The sequence below is a fragment of the Epinephelus moara genome, chromosome 1 (assembly GCF_006386435.1).
Source record: "Epinephelus moara isolate mb chromosome 1, YSFRI_EMoa_1.0, whole genome shotgun sequence".
Lineage (NCBI taxonomy): Eukaryota > Metazoa > Chordata > Actinopteri > Perciformes > Serranidae > Epinephelus > Epinephelus moara.
The window spans coordinates 26,649,102-26,677,030 of record NC_065506.1 but is presented as its reverse complement, the minus strand read 5'-3'; the positions used below and the strand labels follow the sequence as shown (position 1 = coordinate 26,677,030).

Sequence of the window (27,929 nt, the reverse complement as noted above, 5' to 3'; positions counted from 1 at the left end):
TCCATCACATGCATTTTCACTAAAAATCCTTAGTATTGGAGTCTGACTTTGAAGAGAACATAGATACGTTTCTGTCTTTTTAGCAAAAATGCATGTGTTTGGGAAGTACTGGGCATATGGCTGGATAAATTAGACTTGAATTATACAGCATGACCTGTTTGAGTTTTTTTTAAACAAATTTTCTTTTATATAGTTTTGTTGTTGGTGGTCCCCAATTAATTGCTCAAAATGTTTGCCATATTTTGTGGAGGTGTGTGAGAATAATACAGTTTTCTTCACAGTTTTAAGGTAACAAGGCGTGACTAATTGATATACAGATGATCATTTTGTGGGTAAAGTATTCCTTTATGCTCATAAAATTGTAGATTTATTTAAGTGCACCTGTGTTTATCCTTTTATGTAAATTTGCCAGATATATAATCAGCTACAGAAAGGCAGTTCGGCAGTTTAGTAACCAAAGACTCACTGAGGCTTAAATAATCAATCAGTTGTCAATGACTGTGATTTTTCTTCTTTCCTTACTTCCGTCTGTACAATAACTTCCTCGTCCTTGTCTGCTGGTAAATAATAATTAGTGTTCCTCGTCTCCTCTTGGCTTTAGGGTCACAAGATGAGGTAAGGATCTAATGTTTCTCCTGAATGCAAATCACACTGATCCTTTAAGACATGGGTCTTTATGTATTTATTTTATTTTGTAAAATACTACAAATTCTTTTCAGCGTGTCACCTGAGATATTAAAGGCATTTCTATGCTTGTTTTGAACTGAGTTTCTCTTTTAGACATTGCATCCAAATTCCCATCACAGCATATCTTTGACGTCGGCTTTATAATAAAATTTGAATTAATAAGTTTTTACTAAGAAAAAAAAAACTACATATTTGCTCCATTATGTCTACATTTTAGGCTGGTTTTGGTGTTTCATCTGTTAAAATCACAGTATCATGTATGCTCCCATGTAAGTGTGTGTTTCATCATTCATGCTTTTTTTCTCCCCACGCTGTCTCAAAGCACACCTTAGGGTGCCTTACAGTTTAAATATCTGTCAAAGATTGATCCATACTTTGTGATGGGTAGAGTCAGCTGCTTCAAATAAAGACATAGTACTTTCACAATGTGGTTTTTCTTTTACATTTCCTTAAGCACAAAAGGACTAAGGGACTGTTCTATACTTATCTGAGGAGGCTGGGGTGTGACTTTTACCCTCTCCAAAGCTACATATATTTAATGGAAAATGTGTGAGCCTCTCTCCACTGTACATGACTATATCTTTTAAATATTCGCACCAAATGTAGGTAATGCACTGGAGAAACAGCACTGAAGCAGAAGTTATTACCAAAACAAACAATATTACCATTTGGTTATGTTCCTAAGGGAAGCTTTAGTTGCGCACGATGTGTTTAAGGACCTTTGGAAATTTGAAAATCCAATGATAATTCCTGTTTTTAGTGGCGGGACTGGGTTTTGGGGTTCAGAGGGTATTTAGAATAAATACAAAATACAATAATTTAAAGTTGTATGTCTATCCCCTAAGCCAAAATACAAAAAACATAAGTCCCTCCTCAGTGCTTAATTTTTTTTGGACATAACTCCCCCGTTTTGCCCCCTGCAATACTGTATCTAACAAAACCCTATTTTGATACATAGGATGTGAGCTCTTATTCTGAGCTGTTTCCTGGTCACATCTTTCAGTGCTGTTGTCTTTGAACTCAGTTCAGTTGTTGGACAGACAGGTACCTGCCATTTTCTGTGTTGTCTGTGAGAAAATGAGAGCCCTCGCTGAAGAAACAGGCCTGCTAAGATTATTTCTGTAGCCTACCCGGAAATAAAAACAACAAAGAATACCCTATATGTTGCAGAGGATCCAAGCTTTTCTAAGCCCTCAACAGCATCTCATTGTCTTTACTCAGCGCATCGAGATGGCTAAGGAGTGATTTCATGACCTGAATGTGAACTTTCAGTCGTGAACACATGGTCATCGATCAGGAGCCAGCAGACAGCCAAAGAATGATGGAGGAGACCATCCTTAGACAAAGAGAGGGGTTATATGACCACATGTGACACAAGGTGACATGATGAAACCTTTGGCAGCTCAAGTTGCTGAATGCGGACCAGAGGATGCAGCTGAAATCTCTATGAAATGTTAATAACTGAACCTTCCAGCTCAGATTAGACAAGTTATGGGGTTGTGGTTAGGGTTAGGGTTATGACTTTTTAAGGGCATAGAATTTGATTTAATACCTGTGTAGCAGTCATACCAGTCCAAGTGTGAAGTAATTGCTAGAATTATTTAGATTACATTTTTCTGCAAAAACAGATGCCCATTATTAAGAGACATAAACTTCCTAGCCACTACAGCCAGCATCAGTGACAATACTCGCTATATTGAATGCACAATCCACTGTTGCAGAATTCCACTTTAAGATTATACAACATTTTATAACCATTATTGCTGCCTACGACAGGCAAGAGAAATATTTAAGACTTTTTACTTTCCTCTAAGGCCTTTTTGAGGAAATACTTTGAGGAAAACCCGCAGATACTGATTGATATTTTGTTTTACAATAATAACACAGTATATCAAAGCATGGTTTCTTAAAGTAACTCACAATTTCACTTTATTTGAAAGCAATCAAACTTGTAACGAATCACTATGATTCCTCATTCAAATAAACTTTCATGCAACGATGAGTGTGTTCATGAGTGTATGTTCACATTGAGAGTAAAACAAAGCCACTGGTCATCCTGTTTTGGGTCTTTCTTTTCCCATGCCCCTCTGATACCCTGAAATTGACTTTCCCTGTTTTCATGAATAAAACAGGCACCAGAATATTCCTGAGGTGTCCTGCCAACTTAAATAATGGTTTGATGAAAGGCTTGTGCCAGCAGCCACACTAATCTCTTTGATGGAGCTGGAGCTGTTCTGCTAACAGAGGGGGAAATAAATGATGATCCCCGACAGCAATCTTTAATCCAAAGTACCGAATGCGGTTGTTTTTGTGTTGACCTAAAATGTTCTGGTAACACTGCAAGTTTCAGTCTGTGCAGATGATAAAACAGTTAAAAGTATTGGAAGGGTTCACGTCACAGGAAATGTAAGAGTGAGCTGTGCATCTGTACCACATCATCGCTGGTATATGATCCCAACATTTAAATAACTTTGCCTCTTACTCACGTTTCTCTCTGCTAATGTCAAAACAGTGATTACACTAGGAAGAACAGCACATGACTCTTAGACCTGTCAGTGCCAATATAATAAAACAGAAGTTACAACTCTTCCTCTGTCTTAACATCAAAAGAGCAGTGCAGGCTGAGCAGTGTCATAATTAAGTCAGTGTCCCATTATCTGAGTAGTTTTAACTCGCAGTGCCAGTGGCAAAGTTGCAGTAAGATGTCCTTCAGAGCTGCTCTTTGGGCCCTTCTTTCAGCCTCTTTCTCATCTCCTGTGCATGCTGCTTGCTGCGCTCCCGTTTTTCCAGTCTCTGTTGAATGGTGAGGAAACAAAGAAAATATTGATTGAAAAAACAGAAGGGCTTAGAGAGCCTGTTGCATCTCATTCACAAGGTACATAGAAATAACCGACACACCTCTTTCTTCAGGCACTTACGCATGGCACGGTCCACATCGTTACACGTGCCGAAGAACTTCATGACATTGTGCTGAGGAGAACATGAAACAAGATTTACATTGTTATTTTCTGAGCATAATTAGCACCCAGCAATCAAATCATTTAGAGAGTGACGTACCTCTGCGTGGCACTGCCTCAGGCGAGTTATCAGTTCATTACACTCATCTGTGTGCAGGTGAGGTGACAGGTCGGGGTGCATGCTGAGTTAAGGGCTTACTGAACCACTGCGGCAATACTGAAAATCCACAAACAAGAGGAGCACTGATTCAGGAGCTTCTATGTAACAATTACTGTTACATAATGGTGTAAGAGATGCAACACATTTGTAAGTTTGCCTTTAGAAGTAGTTTTATGTTTTTGCTGTGCTGCCCTTTTCATTACGTATGAATATGCTAGACATACTAAGACTGCAACTAAAGGTTATTTTCATTACTCAACTGTGTATAAAGTCTACAAAAAGCCAAAAAATACAGTCAAGATGATCATCACAATTTCAAGCCCAAGGTCAGTGTTTGGCCTGGTTAACAGTCCAAAAACCAAATTTATAAAGATATAAACCAGAAAAAAAGCAGGATGTTCTCATATTTGATCTGGAACTATGGATGTTTGGCATTTTTGCTTGATAAATGGCTTAAAAATGAATAGATTTTAACAAAATCAGTCTCAACTATTTGTTTCGGTGGTAGTTTATGACACATGCACCGTGTCAACTCAGCACTGTTACATATGCAGAGGAGATGTTTGCTAAAGGATACTAATGCCTCCCCATCCCTCTCCTTCCTGAGCTGTCATTGTGATGATGGGGTTTGTTTTTCCACTGGACACTTACCTGCAGACACAGAGAGGCAGTGAGATACAACAATGTGACAACCTACCTGCATTCACCCTCAATAACCTGGAACCGTGTAAACAACACAGCCCTCGCCAGAAGACTCTGGATCCGGGCACATGCTTGGCTGAATGGAGCTGTTTCGCCACTGAGTTGACTTTAGACATACAGCAGGGTTGTGACATGACAACTCTGTTTGCTCAAAACAATATACTAATATACATACTGTGTATCTACGTGTTTACTATGAGCTCTTTGCTAACACTGTCATATACTTACCGGTGGAAAGCCTGTGTCATCTGAGAAGTTTCCCAGCAAACCTCGGTGTAATGTCACGTTAGCTAACTGCTAGGCCTCAAGCTAACGGTGGCCGTTGGTAACACTGCAGAGGTCCATATAACCACTGACAAACTACGCAGGTTTTCGTCTTTCTTCGCGTAAAATAACGACGCAGGGTGCTACGACTCCTCTATAATTTCCACTAAATGTGCTGGTTTTGTAGTGACGTGAGTGTAACCTACACAAACAACAAGGACCTACATGACATCCTGCCTGATATAACGTTTGTCGCTTTCCCTCTAAGTGTTTGGTGACTGCGACTTGAGTGACAGCGGTAAACAGCGAATCAGCGTCCACCTTTTTTGTCTATCCACCAATAGAATGCATGATTCTCAGTAAAAGGCGGGACATTTGATGACGGAAATTTACAGGAGATGCAAGATGGTTCCCATTTGCGTACTTCCGCTTTTGCTTATGGCTCTATTTAACACTTTGGCAGTTGTCCAATAAATGCAATGTTTCCCTAACCCAGTAAGAAGGATATTCAGAAAGATATTCTTAAGGGATCTGATGTTGAAGAAGGTAAGAAAATAAGGAGAATATATATTTCATTTCCACTTCCTCCCAAGGTAAAGTTTAAGAGGTTGTATAAGGAGAGAATAGAGAAGCTATATAAGAACATGTAGGCTAATGAAATAGTTTTACTTATGGATTTTGGATTTGTTTATTTTCTTTGACTGTCGTGTAAACTGTTTTTTCCTGTAATAGCTGTAATGGCAACTTATCTGATGTAAGCAATTATATGCTTTAAGAAAGGGGCAGGTATTATAAGTTTAATTCATCCTGCTCCTTTCCAATCATTTAGATTGGAATGAATAAATAAATAAATAATAAATAAATAAAATAGGTTTAATTTCAAAATCCTAAACGAATTCTTAACATTAATGTTATCAAATAACTGTACATTTTGTGACAAGGAAATTGTGAAATTTGGTGTTTGCATCTCAAACAAGGATGTGGACTGGTGAAGTTTTTCATTTATACATGTATATACATTAAGATTACACCCAGTTTGAACCATTGGAAGAATAAGTTAAAACTCTACAGTAAGTCACTGAAATCTGGAAGGAAGCTCTTTAAGTGTTTTCATTAGGCCTACTAGATATTTTTAAATTAATTTGAGATAGCCCTGCCCCTGTTCTGTCATTTCATATGTGGTTTACTTTTTTTGTCTCAACCTAATGCAGAAGATACCTCAGCTATAGCACAGTGCTGCTGCACTGTTTAAGCCTACTGGACAAAGGGTCCATTGTGATCTTAACTTACATTAGTAATTGGTGTCATGGTGACTGAACTTGAGTGGGATGTTTACTGTATGTTTGTTAACATACTGCATTTTCTATGAGCTTTAGCGAAAAAGTTTTTCTCGCATATCTCCATGAAAACTATAAACATATTGATTGAAGATGGACTGTATCGAAACATCAGTTTACAAACTGTTACAAAACGTGTGCAGTATAATCCATGTCTCATTTATCCAGTTGTATGCTCAGGATTTCCATCACATGCATTTCTGCAAAACAAAAACATCTATAGCAAGAACTTATATTGGAGTCTGGCTTTGAAGGGAGCGAGATAAGTGTCACTTTTAATTCATTTTTAAGTACGTTTTAAGCGAAAATGAACAGCTTAATTTCAATTTACAGTTAAAAGCACTTCCTTTGTAATCATTTTTTAATCCTGGCTGCATTATGAGATGTTTACATTTATTTATATACTTCTGTTCGCTTTGTTAATTTCTTTGCACTGCCCTGTGCCTAATACATGTGATTGTTGCCAAAGATGTTCTGTGCATTCTCAATAAATATCATTAACAAAAAAACAAAATAAAACAAAACAAATATATGACTGGGCATACAACTGGATACATGAGACTTAGATTATACTGCACAAGTTTAAAATGTCTTAACGGATGTTGTGATTAAGTTTTGCTGTTGTTAAATTTGGTCTCCAATCAATCAGTAGATCAATATCTTCACGACATGGAGGGATGCAAGAAGAGCAAAGTTCTCTCCACAAATTCAAGGTGACACGGCATGGTCATTTTGTGGGTTAAGCATTCCTTTAACACTGATGAAGAAGACTGACTTCCCCCCCAAACTTCTCACGTGCTTTTATTTAAATAACTGTTCAAATTATCAATAGTTTACAAGAAAATCAAACATCACTGAAAACTCCTGAAAATAAAAACAGATTATTGACCTTTGCTATTTCTTTGCACTGCCTAGTACCTAATAAATTTGAGTGTTGTCAAGGATGTTCTGTACATTCTCAATAAATATGATTAATACGAAAAGAAAAGAGAGGAAAAGAAAAAAAGCAGCGACAGTGCTAGATGTAATACCACTCCAGCACAGCAGAGGGCGCTACAGGAAGTGCGTCAGATTTTCTGGCAGCATCTGATTGGTCGATTTGTGTGTTCTGTTGTAGGCGGTTTGTTTGGAATTGTTCTTCTGCTATAGTGCAAAGTGGACGGAGCCGACTCCTTAAAACTAACGAAAACTATCTTCTAATACAGCAACGAAGCTCGATATATTTACTGTCCGAGGAACAATGGACGACTCTATGAAGCGCTTACTGCAGCGACTCGTCAGACGGATACCGAGTCAGATGTTGAGAACAACGCTGGACAAGTGGGGCCGTTTGACTCGGGCCCAGCAGCAGTCCATGGATTATACTCTGTCGAAGTGGGCGTTAACGGAAAGACTGCTCGCCATTTGCGAGGTAAGTGGTGCTTTTCCTCAAAAAAGTTGATGTTTTAAATAGTTAAGTGTATAAAAACTAGCAACCTGGTAGCTAACGTTAGCTAGCAGCATGTTCTCTATCAAAATGGTCGCTGAAGTGGGCCGTGAAACCCATCGTTGCACAGCACTTAACCGCTAATGTTGTTGTGGATTACCTGTCTCTTAACCTGTCTTTTTATTTGTACAGGAAAATGAGTGTGCAGTCAAACACCTCACAGAACTGGAGATGATCTGTAAGTCAAGTGAAATGATTTTGGCCAAGGCAGCCTAGCTAACCATAACCATACACTGCCAATCCACTAACACTTATGGTGTCATTATCTCTCAGATGTCATGGACAATCCAAACCAGGGAATGTGGTATGCTTTCCAGCTCATGGACCCTGAAGGTATGTTAAAACAGCATTCAGCTGCTTTTCATGCTAACCTAACACCACAGCTGCTGCTGGGATCAGGGCTTTGTTTTTAGTTGAAAGATTGTTATTCAACTGTTATAAGATTATAAAGCACAGGTAACATTTTTGCACATGTTATCCCTGTGTCACATGTATTCTTTATCTGCTTGTTCCAGGAAATCAAAAACTGTTTTGGTGAAGTTGAGTTTGCTTGATCAAATCCATATTGTCCCTTGAATGAATGTATTGTACCATTTTCTGTTTCCCAGATGATGCTCCTTCTGTAGAGCTGACACAGTTCAAGGAACAATTTAAATCTCACCTCAAAGAGCTCGTTAAACATGTAAGTTAGAAAATCTTACCAATTCTAGAGTTGCATCATTGGGAGACGTTGTATGGGCTTCTCTGTGTTTAACACTCCGCTTTTGACGTTGCATTCAAGGTGTCCATCAAGATAAAGAAGCACACAGATGAAGCTGTATGGATTCGGATTGCGTGGGGAGACACATTTTCTCGGCCCAACCACCTGAAACCGACATATGTTGTTCACTATCTTCAAACCCCTTATGTCTTTGTGACAACCCTGACCTCAAAGCAAAAGCCCCTGTTATCCCAGGTGAGGATTGAGTTTAACAATCCATGACATTGTTTGCACAGTGTTTTTTTTTTCTGTCTTTCCATTTCCCTCTAAGAAAGTGATGTACTTTGCAGGCCTTGGTTCTGTCCACCAGACATCAAGCTGTCAAAGATGCTAACCTCAGTGGACGGAAGCTCAGTGCCATCAGGGACCTGCTGATGAGGCAATATGAACAGGTAAGACATTGCTAACTACACACACCATACAAAGCTTTGCCCTGTCTTCCCCACTGAATCAAAGATTCCTGATAAGCACTGTGCAGGAGTGTTTATAATTGCCTCATCACTAAACTCTGCCATCGTGTACTGAAGAGTGTCTGATTTTGGAGTAAAATTATCTTTATTATATTATTCAGCTTGATGACCACCAGCTGAGGAAAAATGTACAATGCCAAGTTCACCCTTAGTGCACTGCAACTACACTTAAAACTTTACCTTTCTCTTGTTCTCTGTGTTTAATATGATAACACAACATTTTTACAACCCTAACAATGAACTGTGAAAAGTATCACACATTGTAGTCAACTCTGTTTAGATGTTTGCCATTAAAGGGAAGTTCTGTCTAAGGTGTTAGAGTATATTGATTGTAAATGTCAATCATGATGCTGAACTACTTCCTGGTTCAAGTTTGACCTTTGCACTCCGATTCTTTTCGTGAGTTTTGCAATATATTCAATGTCAGCTGAGTGGTTTAGGTCAGTGGTTCTCAAATGGTGTGCTGCGCCACACTGGTGTGCCATGATGCCAGTCCAAGTGTGCCGGGGGATTTTGTGATAACCATACAATATTATTGCAATATTGAGCTGGGCCTATACAAAAAGTTATGAATGTATTTAAAGTTGACTGTATCAGTATGCTGTGCGCACCAATTTCCTGATAAAGAGGCAAACTCTAGCAGAAAATGCAATTTAATTGAATTTACAAAACCTTCACAGGGAGCATATTTGTTGCCGTTGGCGTGGGATTTGTAAGTGTGACACATCAAAAGCCCTGATTGGCAGCCAGTGTGAGGGATGATGACATTTAAAAGGAGAAAGCTGTGAGTGGGACAATTGATCGCTTTATTATACAGAGCAAATTACAACAAAGCACCAGTAAAGACGACCTACCACAGAAAGAAAAGAAAAAAAACCTGTCAGGAGACAGTATCATGAAGGCTGCCCGTCTTATTTTTTCTTATTTTTATTGTCTTAGGTCGTGATAAGAGTGATAACACACATTATAGAAGCTATTGTGCACAGATAAAAATACAGGTGTGCCTTGAGATTTTGGCTTGCTTTGAAAACCACTGGTTTAGGTGATAAAATTCAGTGGAGGTTGTCTAGTTGGTTTGCTATGGTCAGAATTATCATGTCATTACCGTACCATCACTTTTTATGGCCTAATAATACCAACAAAATGTCTGTGACTACATGATGTCACAGTTTGTGTCAGTAGAGCCACTGAACAAAGAGGAACTCTTAGCTAAATATTAAGTTATTAAAGCCCTTGATGAGGGGTTTCTCATAATTGAATAAAAAAAAAAAAGACCATGAAAGATAGTTTGAAAAGATTGAACTGATGTATATTGTGAATTTTGTTTTTGGGTGGATTCTGATTGTGTTTTGTTTTTTTCCAGGTGTTTCCCACCAAGTATCCCAGCCCCCTTAAAGAAAACAACGAGACTGCCTCAAGTATGTTTGTTAAATCATTTGATCTGACCAAAGCCACTTTAATAGTTTTATATAATGTCACACGTACTTAAGAATTGTTTATTGAGCTTAATGTATTGGCCTAAACGTGGACCTAATGTGCATTGTTATTTTATTTATTTGTCTTTCTTACTATCTACAGACCCACAGATAGAGAGAGAACAGGCAGAGTCTGCAGCAAACAGACTTCAGATGGCCTCTGAGGCCTTCGGTGGTGGGATGTTGCCTCAGCTACAGTCGGCAGTTTACAAGGTATCCTGAGACATGCTCATGTTTTAGAGTACTGAGTTTCAGTATTTCACTTTTAATAGTTAGATATCAATGTCAAAGAAACAAATAATGTAACTTTCTGTGTCACCATATCAGTTAAAATGCAAATGGTTTCTGTATTACTCTGTGCTGTGATCATCTGATTTATGTGTTATGTTCTTTTCTCAGCTGGAGACAAAATTCAGAGACCACACCAACAAGACCATGACAGAGCGAGAGGAGCCTTTCAGATGTGTTGTCAAATTTGCAAGCACCAACCTCCTGGAGTCACTCAGACACTGTGCATCTTCAGGTACCAAGACTTTGTTAGCCACAGACACTTGCATTTTGGGAAGAAAACTTTATACTAATATTGTAAATCAGTAAAACAGTAAATGATTTTGAATGGTTCATAATCCTCGCAATCCCATAAATGACCACAAGAGGGCACAAACATACACATGCATGTACACAGAGGAAATGCTGTATCTCACAATATTATTCATCATGAATATGTCACAGTCTGTGTAAGTGTTTTTTTAACCCTCAGTGCCTGAATAATTATTTCTGACATTTTATATCACACCAACACATTCATAAGTAATTGTTATTATAGTTTTGTTCTTGAAGTCAGTTCAACTAATTGAATGTATTGTTAAATTTTACAGGAATCGCCTCCACCCCTGTCACACCTCTGCTCTCATCTATTCCCCTAAAAGGAAGGAATTATTTTGTCATCACAGACAATGGACCTGGTCCCTCCTCACAAACAAGGCAACCACAGAACTGATAAGTGCTAGGTCCACATGGTGGCGTGTCACGTCTAATCCATCAATAGTTTGCTTTTACCATTCTGTCACTGATCCCCTCGTTAACCTAGCTCTTGAGGAGCAGTGGCTCCCGGGATTTCAGAATGAATTAATGTGTCTTTATGTGCTTACAGTTGTAAATAAATTGGCAATATATAATTGCCATTGTATTATCTTTTGCTGGTATTTAAGTGGCAGAATGTTTCTGCCATTAAATGTTTTATTTGTCCAAACTGAATATAAAAGCAGGATTTATAATATTCTTGAAGTTTTTGTTCCATTACTTGCAGTGAAACAAAGATATGTGGAGTTTTTGCTTGTGAAAGGTCTGCTGGAAGTGAGTGTGAGTAAATTGGCTCTTAATAAGTTGGCATTTACAGCTCTTGTTTCAGGGTTCATTAAAACTCTCTGGCCTGTGCACAAACCATTTAAAGGATAGTTTCACATTCTTACAAGTTCATCTTAAAACTATACTCACATGCCTGCACATACATTTAAAGAGTTTTTGGTCCATAGTTATTGCAAAGAGATCCCTTCCAAACACAGCTACACAGTAACAGCCGAAACACATGGGACATGGATGTGAAGCGTCATGTGGGCAGGGAGGAGCAGGGTTTCTTACCCGCTACACACACTGTCTTTGTAGCATGTAGTGGTGTTCCAGCTGTGTACATGTGAGTTTTGCCAAAGTGATAATGCAGTTAGTTATGCAGGGTTTAGAGGTGTATGCTATATTGACCGATACTGAATTCATTAACTGGATCATTTACCAACAGGATGCATTGATTTGACTGATTAATTTTAATGTGAAATGTAAAAACACCCACAAGGCTGTTCTTCTGTGTTGTATCGCCCCGGTACAATGGGGTATTTAGTTTAATCACTTTTAAACAGACTGTACTTGCTTTTTTATACAGTTCGTAGAAAAAAAAAATAGACTAGCTGTATGAAAATAGCATTGAGCCATGCAATGGTGGTCAGTGTAGCAGCTTTAGTTGATATAATGGATGCACTCTGTTTGCAGCAGATGTGTCGCACCATGTCTGTGCCACATGCATTCTGGCCGTGAGAGATATGATTCAAAATCCACAGTCCTTATTTTGCTCAAAAATATATTCCAGTTCAGCTACAGCTAATATGAGGCATCAGCAGCCTGAGTTAGCTGAATCAAGTGGGTATCTTACAAACTCAAAAGTTTTTTTCCACCCACTATGACCACTTCACAGCCCGGGTAGCAGAGAATGTTGTTACAACCTCGGCTAATGTTACCTACAAGTTCTAATAATGTTTTAATCAAATGCAATCCTCAAGTGCCGTAACTCTCTTCTCTTTCTCCGATGCACTGTCTGTCAGAACTAGATCAAATGAATGATGCATAACTGATATATTATTTTAAGCCGAATTTTTAAACAAGTAATATTCATACTGGTTTAAAATAAAACAATTTGATTGTATTTCCCATCTTTGCTGTGCAACAATTTTGTGTGAAAAGATTTAAAGGCCTGTCCCATATAAGGGACTGTTGATTTCAGTTATTCAAATAAAAATAGCAGCCCGGGCTATTAACTGAAGTTTTACGGTATGTGTGACATACAACAATACTACAAAAACACAGGAATATACATATATAATAGGAAATCAGCAACGTTAGAAAAGTTTATTTTGTTAAACGGAAGTACCGCTTTATAACGGATGTGACGTAAGGTCTGTGCCCCAGCCGTGCTATTTGTGGAAGGTAGCAAACTAGCCTTTCAGGCAAAGCTGAGGGTCGGAATGCTACCACTCATTCAATGCTGCTGCCGGGGCTCTCTGCCAAACACAAATGGATTGTCAACACAGAAACATGGCTGCCTCTGCGACAAGCAAGATGAATAACAGAGATAACGCCACGGCGGACAGTCCGAAATGTCACGAAGAGTCTTTGTCGCAGTCCCGGGAAATAATAAAGCCCACCGTCACGGAGCTGACCAAAGAAGTGAGGACGAACATCCTCTGCACCGTGGAGGGATGTGGCAAGATTCTCCCCAACACACCTGCATTGAACATGCATCTCGTCAAGTCACACAGGATAAAGGTAATTAGCAAGTATATATGTTTAGGTGTTCAGGTCGCCGCAATGCTAACTTAGCTAGCGCATTATCGTAGGTTCGCTGTCATAAAACTGGAAAACGCAAGTCATCCACAACAAGCTCGGTTTAGCTAACGTTAACACATAGTGGAGATGCTTGGCAAACACGGCAGTATTCGGTAACCGTAGGTAAAAGTTCATTGTCACGAGAGTGAAGCTCCGTAGTTTACTCAGTAACGTGTGTGGTTAGCAAGCTAGCTAACTTGCTAACGTTACTTATGTTACCAATTAATAATGTGAATCGCACGTGATGATTGATTACTGCATTGGCTGCACCCCACAGCCGTCCACACCGCCCACTTACATGCGTTACATTTCGCCTGCTGCACTGATTGTAGTGGCATTTGGCGATTATCTGATTTGGCAGTGCTAAATTAGTGTGTGATGGGATAAATCAGCTTATCATGTGAAGATGATGGTGAGGGTCTCCTCCACTGGAGCACTGCTGCATCTAATACACAGTCAGCCAACTACCATTACCAGCAAAGTTAAAGGCAGGCAAAGCATTTGGACTGAAGTCTACTTCTGACCCTGGTTTATATGTCCTCACTGGACTGGGCTTTTTCGTGGGAGGCAGTAATTCACTGTTTCCCCTCCATGAATGAAGTTCTTTGCTGGGAAAGGCTGCCCTTTGTCCTGCAGTAGACTAAGCTCTTTGTTTAAAATAGGTGATTGTGAGAATTTGAATGAGCTTTTGGAAGTAGTTCATGTGGCCCAGCTGGAAGGGTGTTTAAAGGTCCAGTTGGTGGCTCTACCAGATAAATTTGAGCCACACTGAGGTGTATTTGAAAGTTTGGGTAGGAGGTAGGAGGCCCTGGGGTTGATCCAAAACACCCAGGAGGAATTACATATCTCATCTGGCCTGGAAACGCCTCTAGGTCCCCCAGGAGGAGCTGGAAAGCGTCACTGGGGAGAGGGATGTCTGGGGTGCAGTTTAAATGTAGACTGTTTTTTACATGAGTGCCTAAATATTACTGATGTAAACAGACCTTTAAGAGCGACGGGAAACTTTGATCGTGTGTGTTTAGTCACTGTTTATGTTTTATAACATGTCAGTAACTGTGTTCAAAGCAGATTTTTCATTGCTCAGCCACACTTGCATCACAGATTGCACCTTCAAAGGGTGCAAGGAGAGAAAATGAAGGGAGCAGCATGATATTTTTAATCCACATCTGTGTAAAACACCAGTCAGCAGTAGTAATGATATTCTGATTGACATGATGATGAAGTTCTCAAACACTGTAGGCCCCCTTTGCCTTATTCACCAAGTCCGACTGCAAGATTGAGGCATGGTATGGGGCACCATGTGTGTTTCATCCACTTAAACACCCCTGTGGCTCTACTGCATCATTGCACAGCAGTAATGTATTGCTGATCACTCACTCCGATCTGTTTCTCTCCGGTCATGAAGACTGATGCATTACATTTGAACTCGTTTACTCAGCCCACCTCAGACTCCTTTCATAAGTTTAATGTAACTGTTCTTGGCGTGGCTTTGAGCTGTCCGTCATCCATCACTGACCTCAGCAGCATAAAGGAGCAGGATTGGGCTATTACTTGACTTACTGTGTTGCGCAGTCTCCTAGAAAAAAAGGGAATCAACCTCAGCAATGGCCACTTAAAAGGCTGTGGGCCGACCCTGGTGTGGAGAAATCAGTGAATGTTGGCTTGCTCTCTCTTTTGGGCTACAGCCAGCCACTGACTGATGACTAATAATGTCTTGACATGACTCAGGCTTATGACCAGATGATGTAGTCGAAGCCATCCACAAGAATATTCATTTTTAGCGAAGTGTCTCTTTAAGCTAACTCCTCATGATAAACCAGAGGGTGTTTGTCAGCTTTGGCTGTTCTGCTCCCTTAAGTATTACGACGGATGGAGGTGACCTTGACCACTGGAAGACTGCAGTATTAATGACTGCTATGGAGTGTGATGGCTTTGTCTGCTTTTACCGTGCAACATACATTCAGTGCAGGCGCTGTTTTCTGTAATAGATGTGCTGTCCATTGACTCTGAATATACATTATGATGATAGCTGATTTAGCAAGTCTGCCTTAGGACTAAAAGAGGAGCAGTGGTGCTGCAAATGTTTACATCCCATGCACTGCCAAGCTCACTAATTTTTTTTTCCAGTTATGTAGAGCAGAACCGACTGCAGAGATGTGACTTTTTTGTAAATTCACATAATATTTACCTGCACTGACTAAGGAGAGCAAGGCAATGTACAACCATCACTTCTGTATCTGTAGTCATGATGATGCCTTAGAAATATGAATAAAACTTTTTTAAAAACCTGACTTTATCAGCTTAAATCTTGATTGTCAGTCACAAGGAGAACCTGTTATGCCTACCACACACTGCAAGATTTTAAAAAAACAAAACAAATTTTTTAAAGACGAAAGTCTGACACCCTCTCACACCTTAGGACAATGTCGCTTATTAGCTACACCACCATAAGATTTTGCAAAGACTGGGGATTTTGCAGAGTCACTATTTGCAAGACTACAACTAGATCTCTTGTGAGATTGTTTCCCACCCTGCTCCTGGTGGAAAATATCACGACAAACTCACTTTAAGGAATATGTCATATTAACAAATCTTTACATGTCTGCAAAAACGCATAACTCTGGAAACACAACATATAAAGGCATCATGTTGACGTCACAATTGTAATTTCACTGTAAAAATATAAAAAATATACTATATTTGTGTACCAACTTTACATTTTGGATTTTGTCGCCTCACCTCACCACCAGCCTCTGTTGATTAGCTGTCTTATTTTAGCTGGAGAAGACTGGGGATGAGAGGCAACCAGTTTTAAACTTGAATATATCCCACTAAAATAAGTGCTGGCTGTCGGATCAGATACAGGCCGAATTAAATAAGAACATGTGTTTACACTCCTCCCTTTCCGCAGTCCAGGAGTGCCCAAAACTTGTTTACATTCTTGCTCCTCCCCGGAGTCCCCTCCATGTTTTACTGTCTGCCCGGTTTGCTTCTTGCTTAGTGCTGGAGACAACACATCTATTTTTCACTATTTTCTCGAGCCAAGATTATTAACTTAAGATAATATGAATAGTGATAATAATAATTAACAATATTAATATTTAGAGACTGAAAGGAGAGATCGCGGATGCAAGTGGCTGAAAGGAATTTCCTCTGTGGACTCAGCCTGAGAGATAGGGTTAGGACCTTGGACATCCGGAGGGAGCTCAGAGTAGAGCCGCTTCTCCTTTGTGTCATAAGGGGTCAGTTGAGGTGGTTCGGGCATCTTATCAGGATGCCCCTGTTTGAGGAGTTTCAGGTACACCCCACTGGTAGGAGGGACATGCTGGAGGGACTACATATCTCATCTGGCCTAGGAACACCTTGGGGTACCCTAGGAGGAGCTAGAAAGCGTTGTTGGGGAGAGGGACGTCTGTGGTGCTTGGCTTGGCCTGCTGCCCCCACGACTTGGCCCCGGATAAGCGGATGAAAATACATAGATGGATAATATTAAACATGTTTAATTTTGTCGGAACAGCAAGACGCAAAAAGACTGACTTAAAACAGCTCACACTGAGTTCTATGACCACCTCATGTTTTTATTCCGACATTGGAAATTTGTCTGCGACAGTGAAATGACTTGAAAAATCATGTGGTATAAAACCGTCATTCGATTGCTTACTTAAAACTTGGCTCAGTCTCTTAAAATGACCTGAAAACACTACAGGTCTTTCTCTTGGTTGCTTGTATTTATGGCGATCAAGGATTTTAGGGTATTCTGTAACACTCACTGTAAGCCATGCTGATATTATTAATATATAAACATCCATAATGCAAATATTTCTCTGTTCTCTCCTCTCTTGTTGTCTTTCACTGGTATCGTCCCCCTCAGGATGGTATTGTCAATCCCACGGTCAGAAAGGACATGAAGGGCTCTCAGAAGCTGTACTGCTGTCCAATCGAGGGTTGTCCCAGGGGGCCAAACAGACCCTTCTCCCAGTTCTCCCTGGTTAAACAAGTAAGCCTTTTTTTCATGTGGTCTGTAATCCTATCCATGCCGTCAGTAGAGTAAAGTAGTGAGGTCTCAACTCTGTAGAATAGCTCCTAATGTGTTACTCAGCACCAAATGCATTACAAAAATCAATTTTACAGGAGTTGTGTAATACTGATAGAGTTTATTCATACCTGAATACTTTTTTATGGCCATGTGTTAATAAATGCTAAATACTGTTTGCATGATTTATAACCCTACTTGTACTGCGTAAAATCATCTTAAATAATTAACCCCTCTCACAATTCTGAGACCAGTTGTTACTTGGAAAAAATAAGCCAACTTCAAAAGTGAAAAACAAAGAAAAGAAATTGTATGCAATTTATTCATTGATGTGTTTGATTGCAGCACTTCATGAAGATGCATGCAGAGAAGAAACACAAGTGCTTCAAGTGTAACAATGGCTACAGCACAGAGTGGGACCTAAAGAGGCACATAGAAGACTGTGGGAAAACCTACCATTGTACATGTGGCTGCCCCTATGCTAGTAGGGCTGCACTCCTCTCGCATATCTACAGGACAGGTCACGAGATTCCTACAGAACACAGGTATGTACCTGCACAGCCCAGGGTGATTTGTATCAAAACTTTGCTTTAACTAAAGATTAATATGGTTGATTTTCTCTGTATGTTTTGTTTCTTAACAGAATTCCTCCAGTAAAAAAGCGAAAGATGGAGAAACTATTAAGTGCTGCTGAAAAGGTCAAGATCCATGAGTCAAGCTGTCAGATCATGCCCGCCAGTAAAGAGCCTACAGAGACTGCGCTCCCTTCTGATACGACTATTCATAACACAGACTCAGTGAATCAGATCTCCAACCCTCGAAAGAGCCCCCAGAAGTTGCTCCTGCCGAAGCCGAAGATGGCTCTGGTCAGCGTTCCTGTGATGCAGCTGGCCCACCTGCCTGTCCTCCTTCCGTCTACAGAAAGTGGGGCTCTGAGGTCTGTAGTGCTGGCAGTAGACAGCCAAGGCTCCGTCAGCACCCTTCACCTCCTGCCGCAAGCCATGGGGGCTGTGGTCCCCCAGCTTGATGCTAAGAGTTTAGGTTTCAAGGATAGCATGCCTACTTCCCGCTCCAGCCTGGGGCCAATTAGCACAGGCGTGCAGGTCAGTCTGGACCCTGCTGGCACAGATGACTCAGCCGGCCTGGCACGAGGAAGAAGCACCTCCACCAACATTCAGACAGATAAATCATACTTGTCAAAAATGCCCACAGGAATGGGAGTAGGGGAGGGAATGGGGCTGTGCTCTGTGGGTGAGTCCTCCGTGTCATCCTGCTCCCAGACAGACATTAGTGTGAGTGCCCAAGTCCTCTTGCCAATTAGTGTTGAAACCCAGACATTCTCCTCCCGGGCCAAAGCTACATCCTCTATTGGAGCTCAGACAGACAGCCAGTGCACGAGTCAAATTCCTTGCTCCTCCTCATCTGTGCCCCCGTTCAAAACCAGGCAGACACAGACATATTTTGCCATACCACAGTCAGACGAGAAGGCTCAGGACCAGGCTATAATGTGCTCTGAGCTATTTGGCAGTGACTCCCTCAGTGTATCCACCCAGACTGCCCTGGAGATAGATGACACCCTCAATGCTGCAGGAAGCAGTTTGTACGAGGACTCAAAGTCAGCTGGTGGTATGTGTTTTGGGGTGCAGACAGATGAGCTTAACTCCAACAACATGGCAGATAACCAGACCCAAACAATGACCTTGTTAAATGATCTAGAAAATATTCTGTCTGACAGCATGTCGGGCCACCAGGTGCTCACAGAGACCTCTGCAGGCTGTGGGTCAGGTCTGGGATCTGTTCAGGAGCACCACAACGGCATTGACTTTGACTTTGAAGAGTTTCTCAATGCTGTGCACATCCAGACACAGACAGAGGAGAGCGAGCTGGGAGGATTGAGTGGTGACACTCCGCTCGAGTCTCTGGACATCCAGACCCAGACAGACTTCCTCCTGATGGATGAGCTGGACCGAAGTGAGGGACCAAGTCGAACCCAAGCCAGCGATCTGGAGCTATTCGATACACAGACTCAGACTGACCTCAATTTCCTGCTTAATGCAGGAAGCCACATGCCCCTGAGCAGCATCCTGCGACATTCAAGCTTTTCTATGAGCACAGAGTCCTCAGACACAGAAACACAGACAGATCTCCCTTCATTTGCCACGGGTCTCTCTGCTCAGGCTCCTGTGAGTCAGGGCGAGCACGCAAGGCTGCTGAACAGCACAGAGACACAGACTGTGACCAGCCAGGCTGAAGGGCTGGGACACCTCTTCCTAACGAGCAACGAAACACAAACTGTCATGGATGACTTCTTGTCAGCGGACCTGGCGTGGAACATGGAGTCCCATTTCAGCTCTGTGGAAACTCAGACATGTGAGGAGCTTTGTGCTCTCTTTCAGCACCCTGAGAAACCCAACAGCTGAAGGCCTCCCGGTGAAGCTGCCTAAGCTTTTGCAGTACAGGTTTCTCATGTCTGTTCCTATGAGAGGAATCAGTCTACACTGTCCTCCAGCGGACCACAGTCTCGGCACTAAGAAGTCTGTGAAAATGTTTTTGAACATTCCACTGGAGACGTCATGTTCAGAGCCTTTCCAGGTGTATATCCTGACAGCTCTGGTGCACTTTATTAGCTCAATGGGCATGATCAATCAGCTCCTGTGACAGTTTACATATTTATTTGCACATAAAGTAACATATTATATGTGTCTTGTCTGAAATGCCAGTTTACTTCTATATTTCAGTGTATAGCCACTGTGACTGGTTTTCACTGTTTGGTCTTACTAGCAGTTTAAAAACGACTTAACATTTCATCAATGTTAGATCTGCACATAAAAGGGATAACATCTTTAGCTGTGTGTGGCTGTCAAGAAAAGGCTTATGAAATTGTTACCCTGTACGACAGCTTTCAGATATGCATATACTGCATGAGAAGTTTCATCTCAGATGTACACAAGCAAACATTGTGCATTTAGTTAACGTGTAGGTTTGTAAACATGCATGAAGCCTTCAACTGGTCAGCAGCACTGAAGCGTAAAACATCTGTCCTGTGCTTGTGCATCGAATGGCTGCCTCATTGATGTTGCCTCGTCAGCTGCAGTGAGACTATTAACTCTGTATACATCGTGCAAGCTTTGCAGCCAGTGAAACACTTGACCAGTGCGAAGATATCAGCTTTATGATTTCCAAGATAAAACCTTAAACAGTGAACAAGGCATTGCTCAAAGTCGTTAAGATGTATCTCTGAAACATACCGTTACTCTTACAGTTGTGGCACAAGTAAAAACGAGTAGTTCATGTCTTGTCAGTTGTTACGCACCTTTCATTGAAATGTGATTGTGAAGTTTGATGTTGTGTAAACACTCTTTGTGTCTGCGCCTCTATAGCGAAGCAGTCAGTTCGAGTCAGTAAGCAGACTAGGCTGTCAACGTCTTTGACTTATTCATTAGTTGGGTGTAAGTGTATACAGTAGCAGAGCTCTGTGCTAAAGTGATCCAGTAATTTTACCGTACAGAAGCGTATAGTGGATTAGCGCAAGGATTAGCACGGAGCTATTGTTCATATTCAACACCTGATTTTGACTGAAAGAAGTCCTGTTGGTTATCTTCTGTTAAACTCATCATACTTTCCACTCTTAACATTCGCACGCAGTATTTTAATTTATTGTTATATTTTTATCTCTTCTCCAAGAAACTAAAGTTGATGTTTTGATTTTGTTTTGAGCTGTTGCACCGAGTTACCTCATTAAGCGCAGGCACCACATGCAGACTGAGTTCTACTGGGGAACCTAGAGCTACAGGCCTTGATCCTTTGTTCGTTTTGTTACGTTGGTGCCTTAACCCAAGTATTTGCTACAATTTGCTGCTTCAGTATAATTACTAATTGTCAGAATATGCTTTGGATAATGAACACTGGAAAACTGTCATAATCCTTTCGGTCTTTGCGTTGCATGTTTAATCCACTCTGTATTGGTATTCTCATCACATTTGCATGGAATATTGGAGTGTCCCTAATTGTTCTCTATGATTTCTATAGAAAAATTTCTGTTCTGTCACATGAAAATAATGCTATGCAGCATTTTACTGAAAAAAAATTAACGCCATCTCACTATTTTTATTGACAGATGGTTAATGCTGTTACAGTTTATAGATATTTGTAGGAACTGAAGAATGTACAGAACATGACACTGTGCCCAAGCATAACATGCTCTATTTTGACTCATAAATTTCAAAATTTGTCGTATCGAGATTAGTAGCGACTTCTAGTTTGTGGTTCTTGAATTCAGGTGGTCCCTGCTGGTTTAGAGGAACAGGAAAATGCCTTGGATTAAACAGAGCTGTGTGTAGAGAGAAGCCTCGTCAGTCTACAGTGCTTTATTTTCTCTCAGTAGGGAATGCATGCAGATATTTTCCCAGCACAAAATATTTGTTTTAGCAGAATTTGAGTTTCTGTTGCCTATATGTGTAGAGTTAATGGTTGCCTTGATTAATTGTTGAAGCTACACTACAGATGTTCTTAATAAACTGCTGGAAAGTGTATATTGTGCTCCTTGTCACTTATTTTAGAGCAAAGGTGGAAGAAAAAAACAGAGAGCAGTCGTATGTGTAACCACAATCTGTGTACAAAAAGTACAGAAAGGGTTCACACACCCGAATCAGTCAGCTTGCTCCTTTAATTCAGCTCTCAGTTCAGCATAGTGGAATAAAATACACGGATAATTTTGTGATGCTTTCTTCAATGTGCATTAAATCTGTTCTCCTGTGCTAAAATCAGAAACTGAGAGCTGAATTTAACGGACAGTTCTTCCCAAAATTAGAAATGCATACTGTCTCGCAGCACAGAAGGAAACGTGCATCTACTGCTAGCTCATGTAGCACCACTGCGTTAGCTATTGTTACAACTCAGCAAAGGATACCATCAATGTTTCCAACTTGCACTGTTGCAAGCACAAGCCTCTCGTCCATGAGTAGATGCACAATTCCTTCTGCGCAGTGATACGGTTGGCAGGTTGAGGAGAAAGTCTCCTCATGTTTCTAATGCAGAGTAGTACAACCTTCAAGCTACAAGGACTGGCTCTTTCTTCAATCCCCCAAGAATGCTGGACAACAAGACATTAGGGAGATTTACAATATCCTGCAAACATCCATCCATTTTCATCCACTTATCCGAGGCTGGGTCGTGGGGGCAGCAGGCCAAGCAAAGCACCCCAGACGTCCCTCTCCCCAGCAACGCTTTCCAGCTCCTCCTGGTGGACCTCAAGGTGTTCTCAGGCCAGATGAGATATGCAATCCCTCTAGCGTGTTCTGGGTCTGCCCCGGGGCCTCCTACCTGTGGGACATGCCCGAAACACCTCCAGCGGGAGGCGCCTAGGAGGCATCCTGATCAGATGCCTGAAGCACCTCAACTGACCCCTTTCTACACAAAGGAGCAGCGGCTCTACTCCGAGCTCCTTCAGGATGTCCGAGCTCCAATCCATAGAGGAAACTCATTTCAGCCGCTTGTATCCACGATCCCATTCTTTCGGTCACTACCCAAAGCTCATGACCATAGGTGAGGGTTGGGACGTAGATGGACCAGTAAATTGAAAGCTTAATTTATATTTGAGTTGTGAATGACAATAACTAATATTTACCCCTTTAAATCATCAGACTGTTTGAGTGCACAAATTCCTACACAGGAAGTAGAAGGAAAATAGTTCCTACATGAAACTGCTCAAAAGAGACATTGCTGCTGAGTTGAGTTGGCGCTTTGAGACACATGCTGAGTGCCATCCACTTGCATTTCATTCAAGAGAAGGCAGACATCTCTATGGCAGATGTCTCCAACACTCTGCAACTCACACCAAAACAATTTAGATTGATAGACAGCACCACAGGTAAGAGGAAAAATATGTATTTTTCCATTTTCAGGTGAGTGGAACCTCTTTTGTACTTATTAAAGAACACAAAACGGTAATATATTGTGTCTACCATCTTCTCACCTTCATGCAGTTCCATCTTTCTGAATCCTGGCTTGTTCTGGATAAGCAACAAATCAGTTGTAAGTAACCATTTTATTTGACATTCACATTCAGGGATCACAAAAGTTTTGTAAAATGAACACTGCAGCTCTTTTGATTATACTGTGGAACAATCCTGCTACACATCTTTTTTATTTTACAGTGCAGCTAAATGACAAAGGGGCAGTATAACAACGTAAAGTATAAAGATCAGATATTGCTGTAACTGTCTGCCCTTTGGAGGCCAACTTGACATAAAGCGTGATCAGAGTAATGCTGCACAGATAACCACTGTACATTGCATAACCATCCTGACCATCATCTCTACCCACAGCCATCAGGCCTCGCCTACTGACTGATATAAAACTAAAGTTGCATACAATAAAACATTAACAGAGCAGATGCACCAGTTTGGCAGCAGTTAATATCATCATCACATATAGTCACAGAGCAACACTTTGTCGCTTGTGGCTGAGGATTACATCGTAGTGCGAGGCAGGCACGCTGCCATGCTTCTTATGAGGTAGTTGCACCGTTGCTAGGTAACTAGAACAGCTGAAGAAGCACTTGTGGGAACCGGTCAGAACAAAACGGCACCAAATGACATAAAGAGCTTAACATTTCATAGCATGCTCTACAGTGTTACGTCAGACTGAAATAACTGAACACGAGACCAAATGAATTACGTCTGCAATAAGTTACTTTGATGATTTAGCCTTCAGCTAACTATTCTGATGGAAACTCTGTATGATGTGGTGAGGCTGAGGCCTGTGCGATACAAAGTGAGATATACATGTTTTTATTTGGTTGTACCTGAGAGTTTAAAGACAGTAACATACTACATACACACAGTCTTGCTGGGGTGCATATGGGTTTGGGCACCTGCCGCAGTGCTGGAGTGAAGGGTCTGCGTGAGGCTCTTTCCCACTGAGTAGCCAGTGCGGTGCACCGTGTCAGGTTTGGAAGACGTAGCTACTTGATACCTCTTGGGGATAGAAACACTCAAAGCAGAGAACAAGTGGGGGTTGTACGGACATGTCCGGTACTTGGAGTCCAGGGCTGCAGAGTAAATGGGGAGCTCTGGGTTTGCATTAGGATCCACTCTTGTTCCGCTCTTCTTATCAAACATGAAATAGCTTTCCTCTATGGTTTCTCCTTCTGGAGCCTTCTTGCCACTGCAGAGCTGGCCACTGGCTTTCTGATGATTCAGGTGTGGTGATTTAATAGGTGGTAAAAATGTGAAGTTTTTAATAGGAAGCACTGTGTTATTGGGCCTGTGCCTGGGTTTCTGAGGCTTAGCGGGCCTGTTCTCCAGGTATTTTGAGGGAAGATGCGCCCCTTCCTCCTCCATCTTTTCCTTGAGTACGAGATTTGCCATAGTTTTCTGCACTGCACTGAGAACAGGCCATTCCAAGGCATCTTTCTGCAGAGCTGCCTCAGCAGTGTTACCCCAGGATCCTATGTGCTGGTTTAATGGTATGGATTTCTTTAAGCTGTTATGCGGGGCCACATAAGACTCACAGCGGTGCTCTGCGATGCTGGTGGAGCTGTCTGTTGGGTCAACAGCAGAGGCCTCTTTGTGCTTTGGCTTCCTGTTCCTCTTCTGAGGCAGAAGTATGCAGCTCAGTGGAGCAACTCTGGCCCAGCCATGAACCTGTTTTCAAATGGTCCAATGGAATAGAATGTTAAATATGCAAACAACTGTGTTGATATGTCTGCACTGAAAATGCATCAAAGGAATTACTGTGCCAAGTCAAAGTTAAAAGTGATAGTGGAAATGATGTTAAAGGCATACTTCACCCATAAAATGACTGTACTGTATATCAGTAAGTCATGCCGTGTTACCGTATTCATTAAGAAAAATGCTCTCTTCAAAGCCAGACTTCAATAGTAAGGTTTTTTTTAGTGAAAATGCGTGTGTTTGGGGAGTACTGAGCATATGACTGGACATATGAGACTTGGATTATACTGTGCAAGTTGTGCGAAAGCTTGTAAATGGATGTTTATATATAGATTTGTTGTAAAATGTGGTCCCCAAAGAGTCAATAAAACAAAACAAATTTTGCTTCACGGATTCACAGTAACACGCCATGACTAATACATACAACTGGTATACCGGTATTTAATTTTAGGCCAAAGTGTTATTTTCAAGATAGAAAGGTCAACATGGGCTCAAGTTGAAGCCTATCAACTTGGGAAGTTTTCTATGTGCAAGTGAAGCAGTGATATTAAACACAAAGTGATGAAAAATGATCATTTTTGATGATCATTTGTCAAACGGACAGTCAATTTTAGGTTTTTTGGGGGGATGTTGTGTGTGATATGTTGAAATAAAATGGCAGCAAGCCCCAGAATCTTATTTTGCTACTTTCCCCTTTGTGTCAGGAGACTCCTTGCCAAAAATATGTCTCAAAAAAGGGACCCCTGAGACCAAATGGCCCTGAGTTGGGGGTGCTCGTCATCAACTTGTGATGGCCCAAGGTTCAGGCTAACAGGAAATAATAATGAAAAAAGGGTAGCAGACAACATCATGAGGGCTGGACCTGGCTCCTGGCCTATAACTGATATGCAAATTGTCATTTTGTGGCTGAAGTTTTTATTTAATATGGGCATACAGTGTTGGGGGTAACATGTTACAGTAATACATAAAGTTTTAGCAGTAACAAAGTAATATTGTTTTTTATAGTACTGTCATGTCAATACACGCTACATTATAGAAGGGTGTCAGTGATCGGCACATCTGGGTCATGCTGTACTGTGCGTTAAAATGTTCAGTGTGTTTACGTTAATACACCTGCAACATCTACACAGATCCCATTCTGCTTTTGCATCCTGAGGCTGCTACAAAGTAGCGGGGTAAGGAGCTGGCCTCCAGTTTATTTTTTCCTCATCCTGGTGATCAGCACATATGTCCACCTTCCTGTCTTCATGCATAACTCTTTCTCCAGTGCTGCTGTAGCTGCCCAGCACAATGGGAACTGGCAGGTGGGTGTTCCAGCTCTGGTGTATTAATTTGCTCTTGTCATAGTGACTTGATTACAGGGCAGGCCATTCTGTTTGCTGCGCTAGCCTCAATATTTGTTTAGTGTGTTTCATATCACAGGCCCACAGATATTTATCTCTATCTCATAATTATAACACTGTGATTCTCTGCCTGACCCTCGCTGTGTCCCAGGCTATTCATTTATTTAAAAAGGTCTGGGCTATTTATTTGTCCTTTATCATCATGCTTTTATTAATGAAAGCAGGGGATTTAATACAGAGTGGTAACCACTATATGTGAATGACTGGGTCAGACCTGCTGTGTAACAACATGACCCTTATCCATTAAAAATGACTATTAGTTCTGCTGAGGTCATTTTGGTGAAAGTAACACAAAGTAGTGTAATGAGTAACTTATTACTCTACACAGAGAGTCATTTTGTAAAGTAACATTACTTTAAAATTAGGTTTTGAGAGTAACTTGCCCAACACTGTTGGTATGTGAGTAAATTTATCAAAAACACCATATATAGATAAGGGCTATATCAAAACACATAAGTATAATTAATCATAAATTGAAGCAGATATTCTATAAATTTCTCCTTCTCATTTGAAAAACAACTTTGCCACTGACTTTAAACTGTAACAGAAGACACTTAGAACCAACACCTGCTGTTGGTACAACTAACTTCACTAAATCAAATAAAGCCCGGCAGTATAAAAAAGGTTTGCAGTAAGAAGATAGCCTGTTCATTCACTTACAGCTTCCTCCCAGCCAGAGTAACCGTGATACTCATATGGCTCCAGCTCTCTCATGAAGTCCTCCTCACCGATATCTAGAAGGGCATCAACAAGTCTCCTCTCTGAAGTCTGCTCCTCAACTGCGTCCTCCTGTGATGGAAACTCATCCTCTGATCCACTCACAGCTCTGTGGTCCACTTCTTTTAAGGTTTCCATTATGTAGTTAGCTCATGATGACACCTAAAAAGTAGAATATATATTAAATAACCTACTGTGGAGTTCTCTCAAAGTTACACCAAACTCCACTCACCTAAAAGAAGCACTTTGAGTCCCTGCAGATTTTAAATAGGCTTGTATCACTATCTTCATGTCGTGAAGCACCATTTACAAACAACTGCTGCGACCTGTCGTGCTGAGTTTTCTTTCCGGTCGACAGAGTTTCCCCAAACACAAGTGTAGGAGCGGCGAATGCCTTTAGAGACGAGCTGCAACGCCGTCGCCATAGCAACCAGTAGAGGCTGCACCGGCGTGTGACGTAGAGAAAAGGGGATGGGCGCATGCTGCAACAGATCACTCCTCCAGATGATTTATTACACCTCTGTTATGCAATAAGACATCATTTTTACACGGTATCCCCCGGTAAGCCGGTGGTGCATGAAGCAGTAGAGTGTAATAAAGTGAAATAGATTAAAATATGATGATTATGATGGGAAAACGTTGATATTAATAT

The 27,929-nt window shown here is 41.1% G+C and overlaps 5 protein-coding genes across 9 annotated transcripts in view; 3 read left to right on the top strand and 2 right to left on the bottom strand.

Moving 5' to 3' along the window:
* LOC126389193 (cytochrome c oxidase subunit 4 isoform 1, mitochondrial) overlaps positions 1-27,929 on the top strand; it is a 516,851-nt gene that overhangs the window by 241,392 nt on the left and 247,530 nt on the right. The gene's annotated exons all lie outside the window — the stretch shown is intronic.
* Positions 2,590-5,062, bottom strand: cmc2 (C-x(9)-C motif containing 2). 3 transcript variants are annotated; one of them, XM_050042823.1, is made up of 5 exons: positions 4,735-5,053; positions 4,382-4,455; positions 3,745-3,815; positions 3,586-3,657; positions 2,590-3,480 (listed from the first exon to the last, which is right to left on the bottom strand). In XM_050042823.1, the coding sequence occupies exons 2-5, from the start codon at positions 4,416-4,418 to the stop codon at positions 3,397-3,399; spliced, it is 264 nt and encodes an 87-aa protein (XP_049898780.1). In that variant the 5' UTR covers positions 4,419-4,455; positions 4,735-5,053; the 3' UTR covers positions 2,590-3,396. The 3 variants fall into 3 exon arrangements, with proteins under 3 accessions (XP_049898780.1, XP_049898772.1, XP_049898788.1); XM_050042815.1 differs by lacking the exon at positions 4,382-4,455 and having other exon boundaries at positions 3,606-3,657; positions 3,745-3,861; positions 4,735-5,062; XM_050042831.1 differs by lacking the exon at positions 4,382-4,455 and having other exon boundaries at positions 3,745-3,861; positions 4,735-5,048.
* Positions 7,227-12,771, top strand: cenpn (centromere protein N). The gene is made up of 10 exons (XM_050042639.1): positions 7,227-7,518; positions 7,726-7,771; positions 7,867-7,926; positions 8,202-8,275; positions 8,375-8,548; positions 8,644-8,745; positions 10,187-10,241; positions 10,402-10,511; positions 10,698-10,821; positions 11,177-12,771. Exons 1-10 carry the CDS (start codon positions 7,348-7,350, stop codon positions 11,296-11,298), a joined length of 1,038 nt encoding a protein of 345 aa, XP_049898596.1. The 5' UTR covers positions 7,227-7,347; the 3' UTR covers positions 11,299-12,771.
* atmin (ATM interactor) lies at positions 13,052-22,012 on the top strand. Its single transcript, XM_050042566.1, has 4 exons — positions 13,052-13,391; positions 17,323-17,448; positions 17,830-18,029; positions 18,128-22,012. The coding sequence occupies exons 1-4, from the start codon at positions 13,140-13,142 to the stop codon at positions 19,902-19,904; spliced, it is 2,355 nt and encodes a 784-aa protein (XP_049898523.1). The 5' UTR covers positions 13,052-13,139; the 3' UTR covers positions 19,905-22,012.
* si:ch73-103b9.2 (uncharacterized protein LOC100150067 homolog) lies at positions 23,536-27,644 on the bottom strand. The gene is made up of 3 exons (XM_050042650.1): positions 27,510-27,644; positions 27,221-27,439; positions 23,536-25,130 (listed from the first exon to the last, which is right to left on the bottom strand). Exons 2-3 carry the CDS (start codon positions 27,413-27,415, stop codon positions 24,315-24,317), a joined length of 1,011 nt encoding a protein of 336 aa, XP_049898607.1. The 5' UTR covers positions 27,416-27,439; positions 27,510-27,644; the 3' UTR covers positions 23,536-24,314.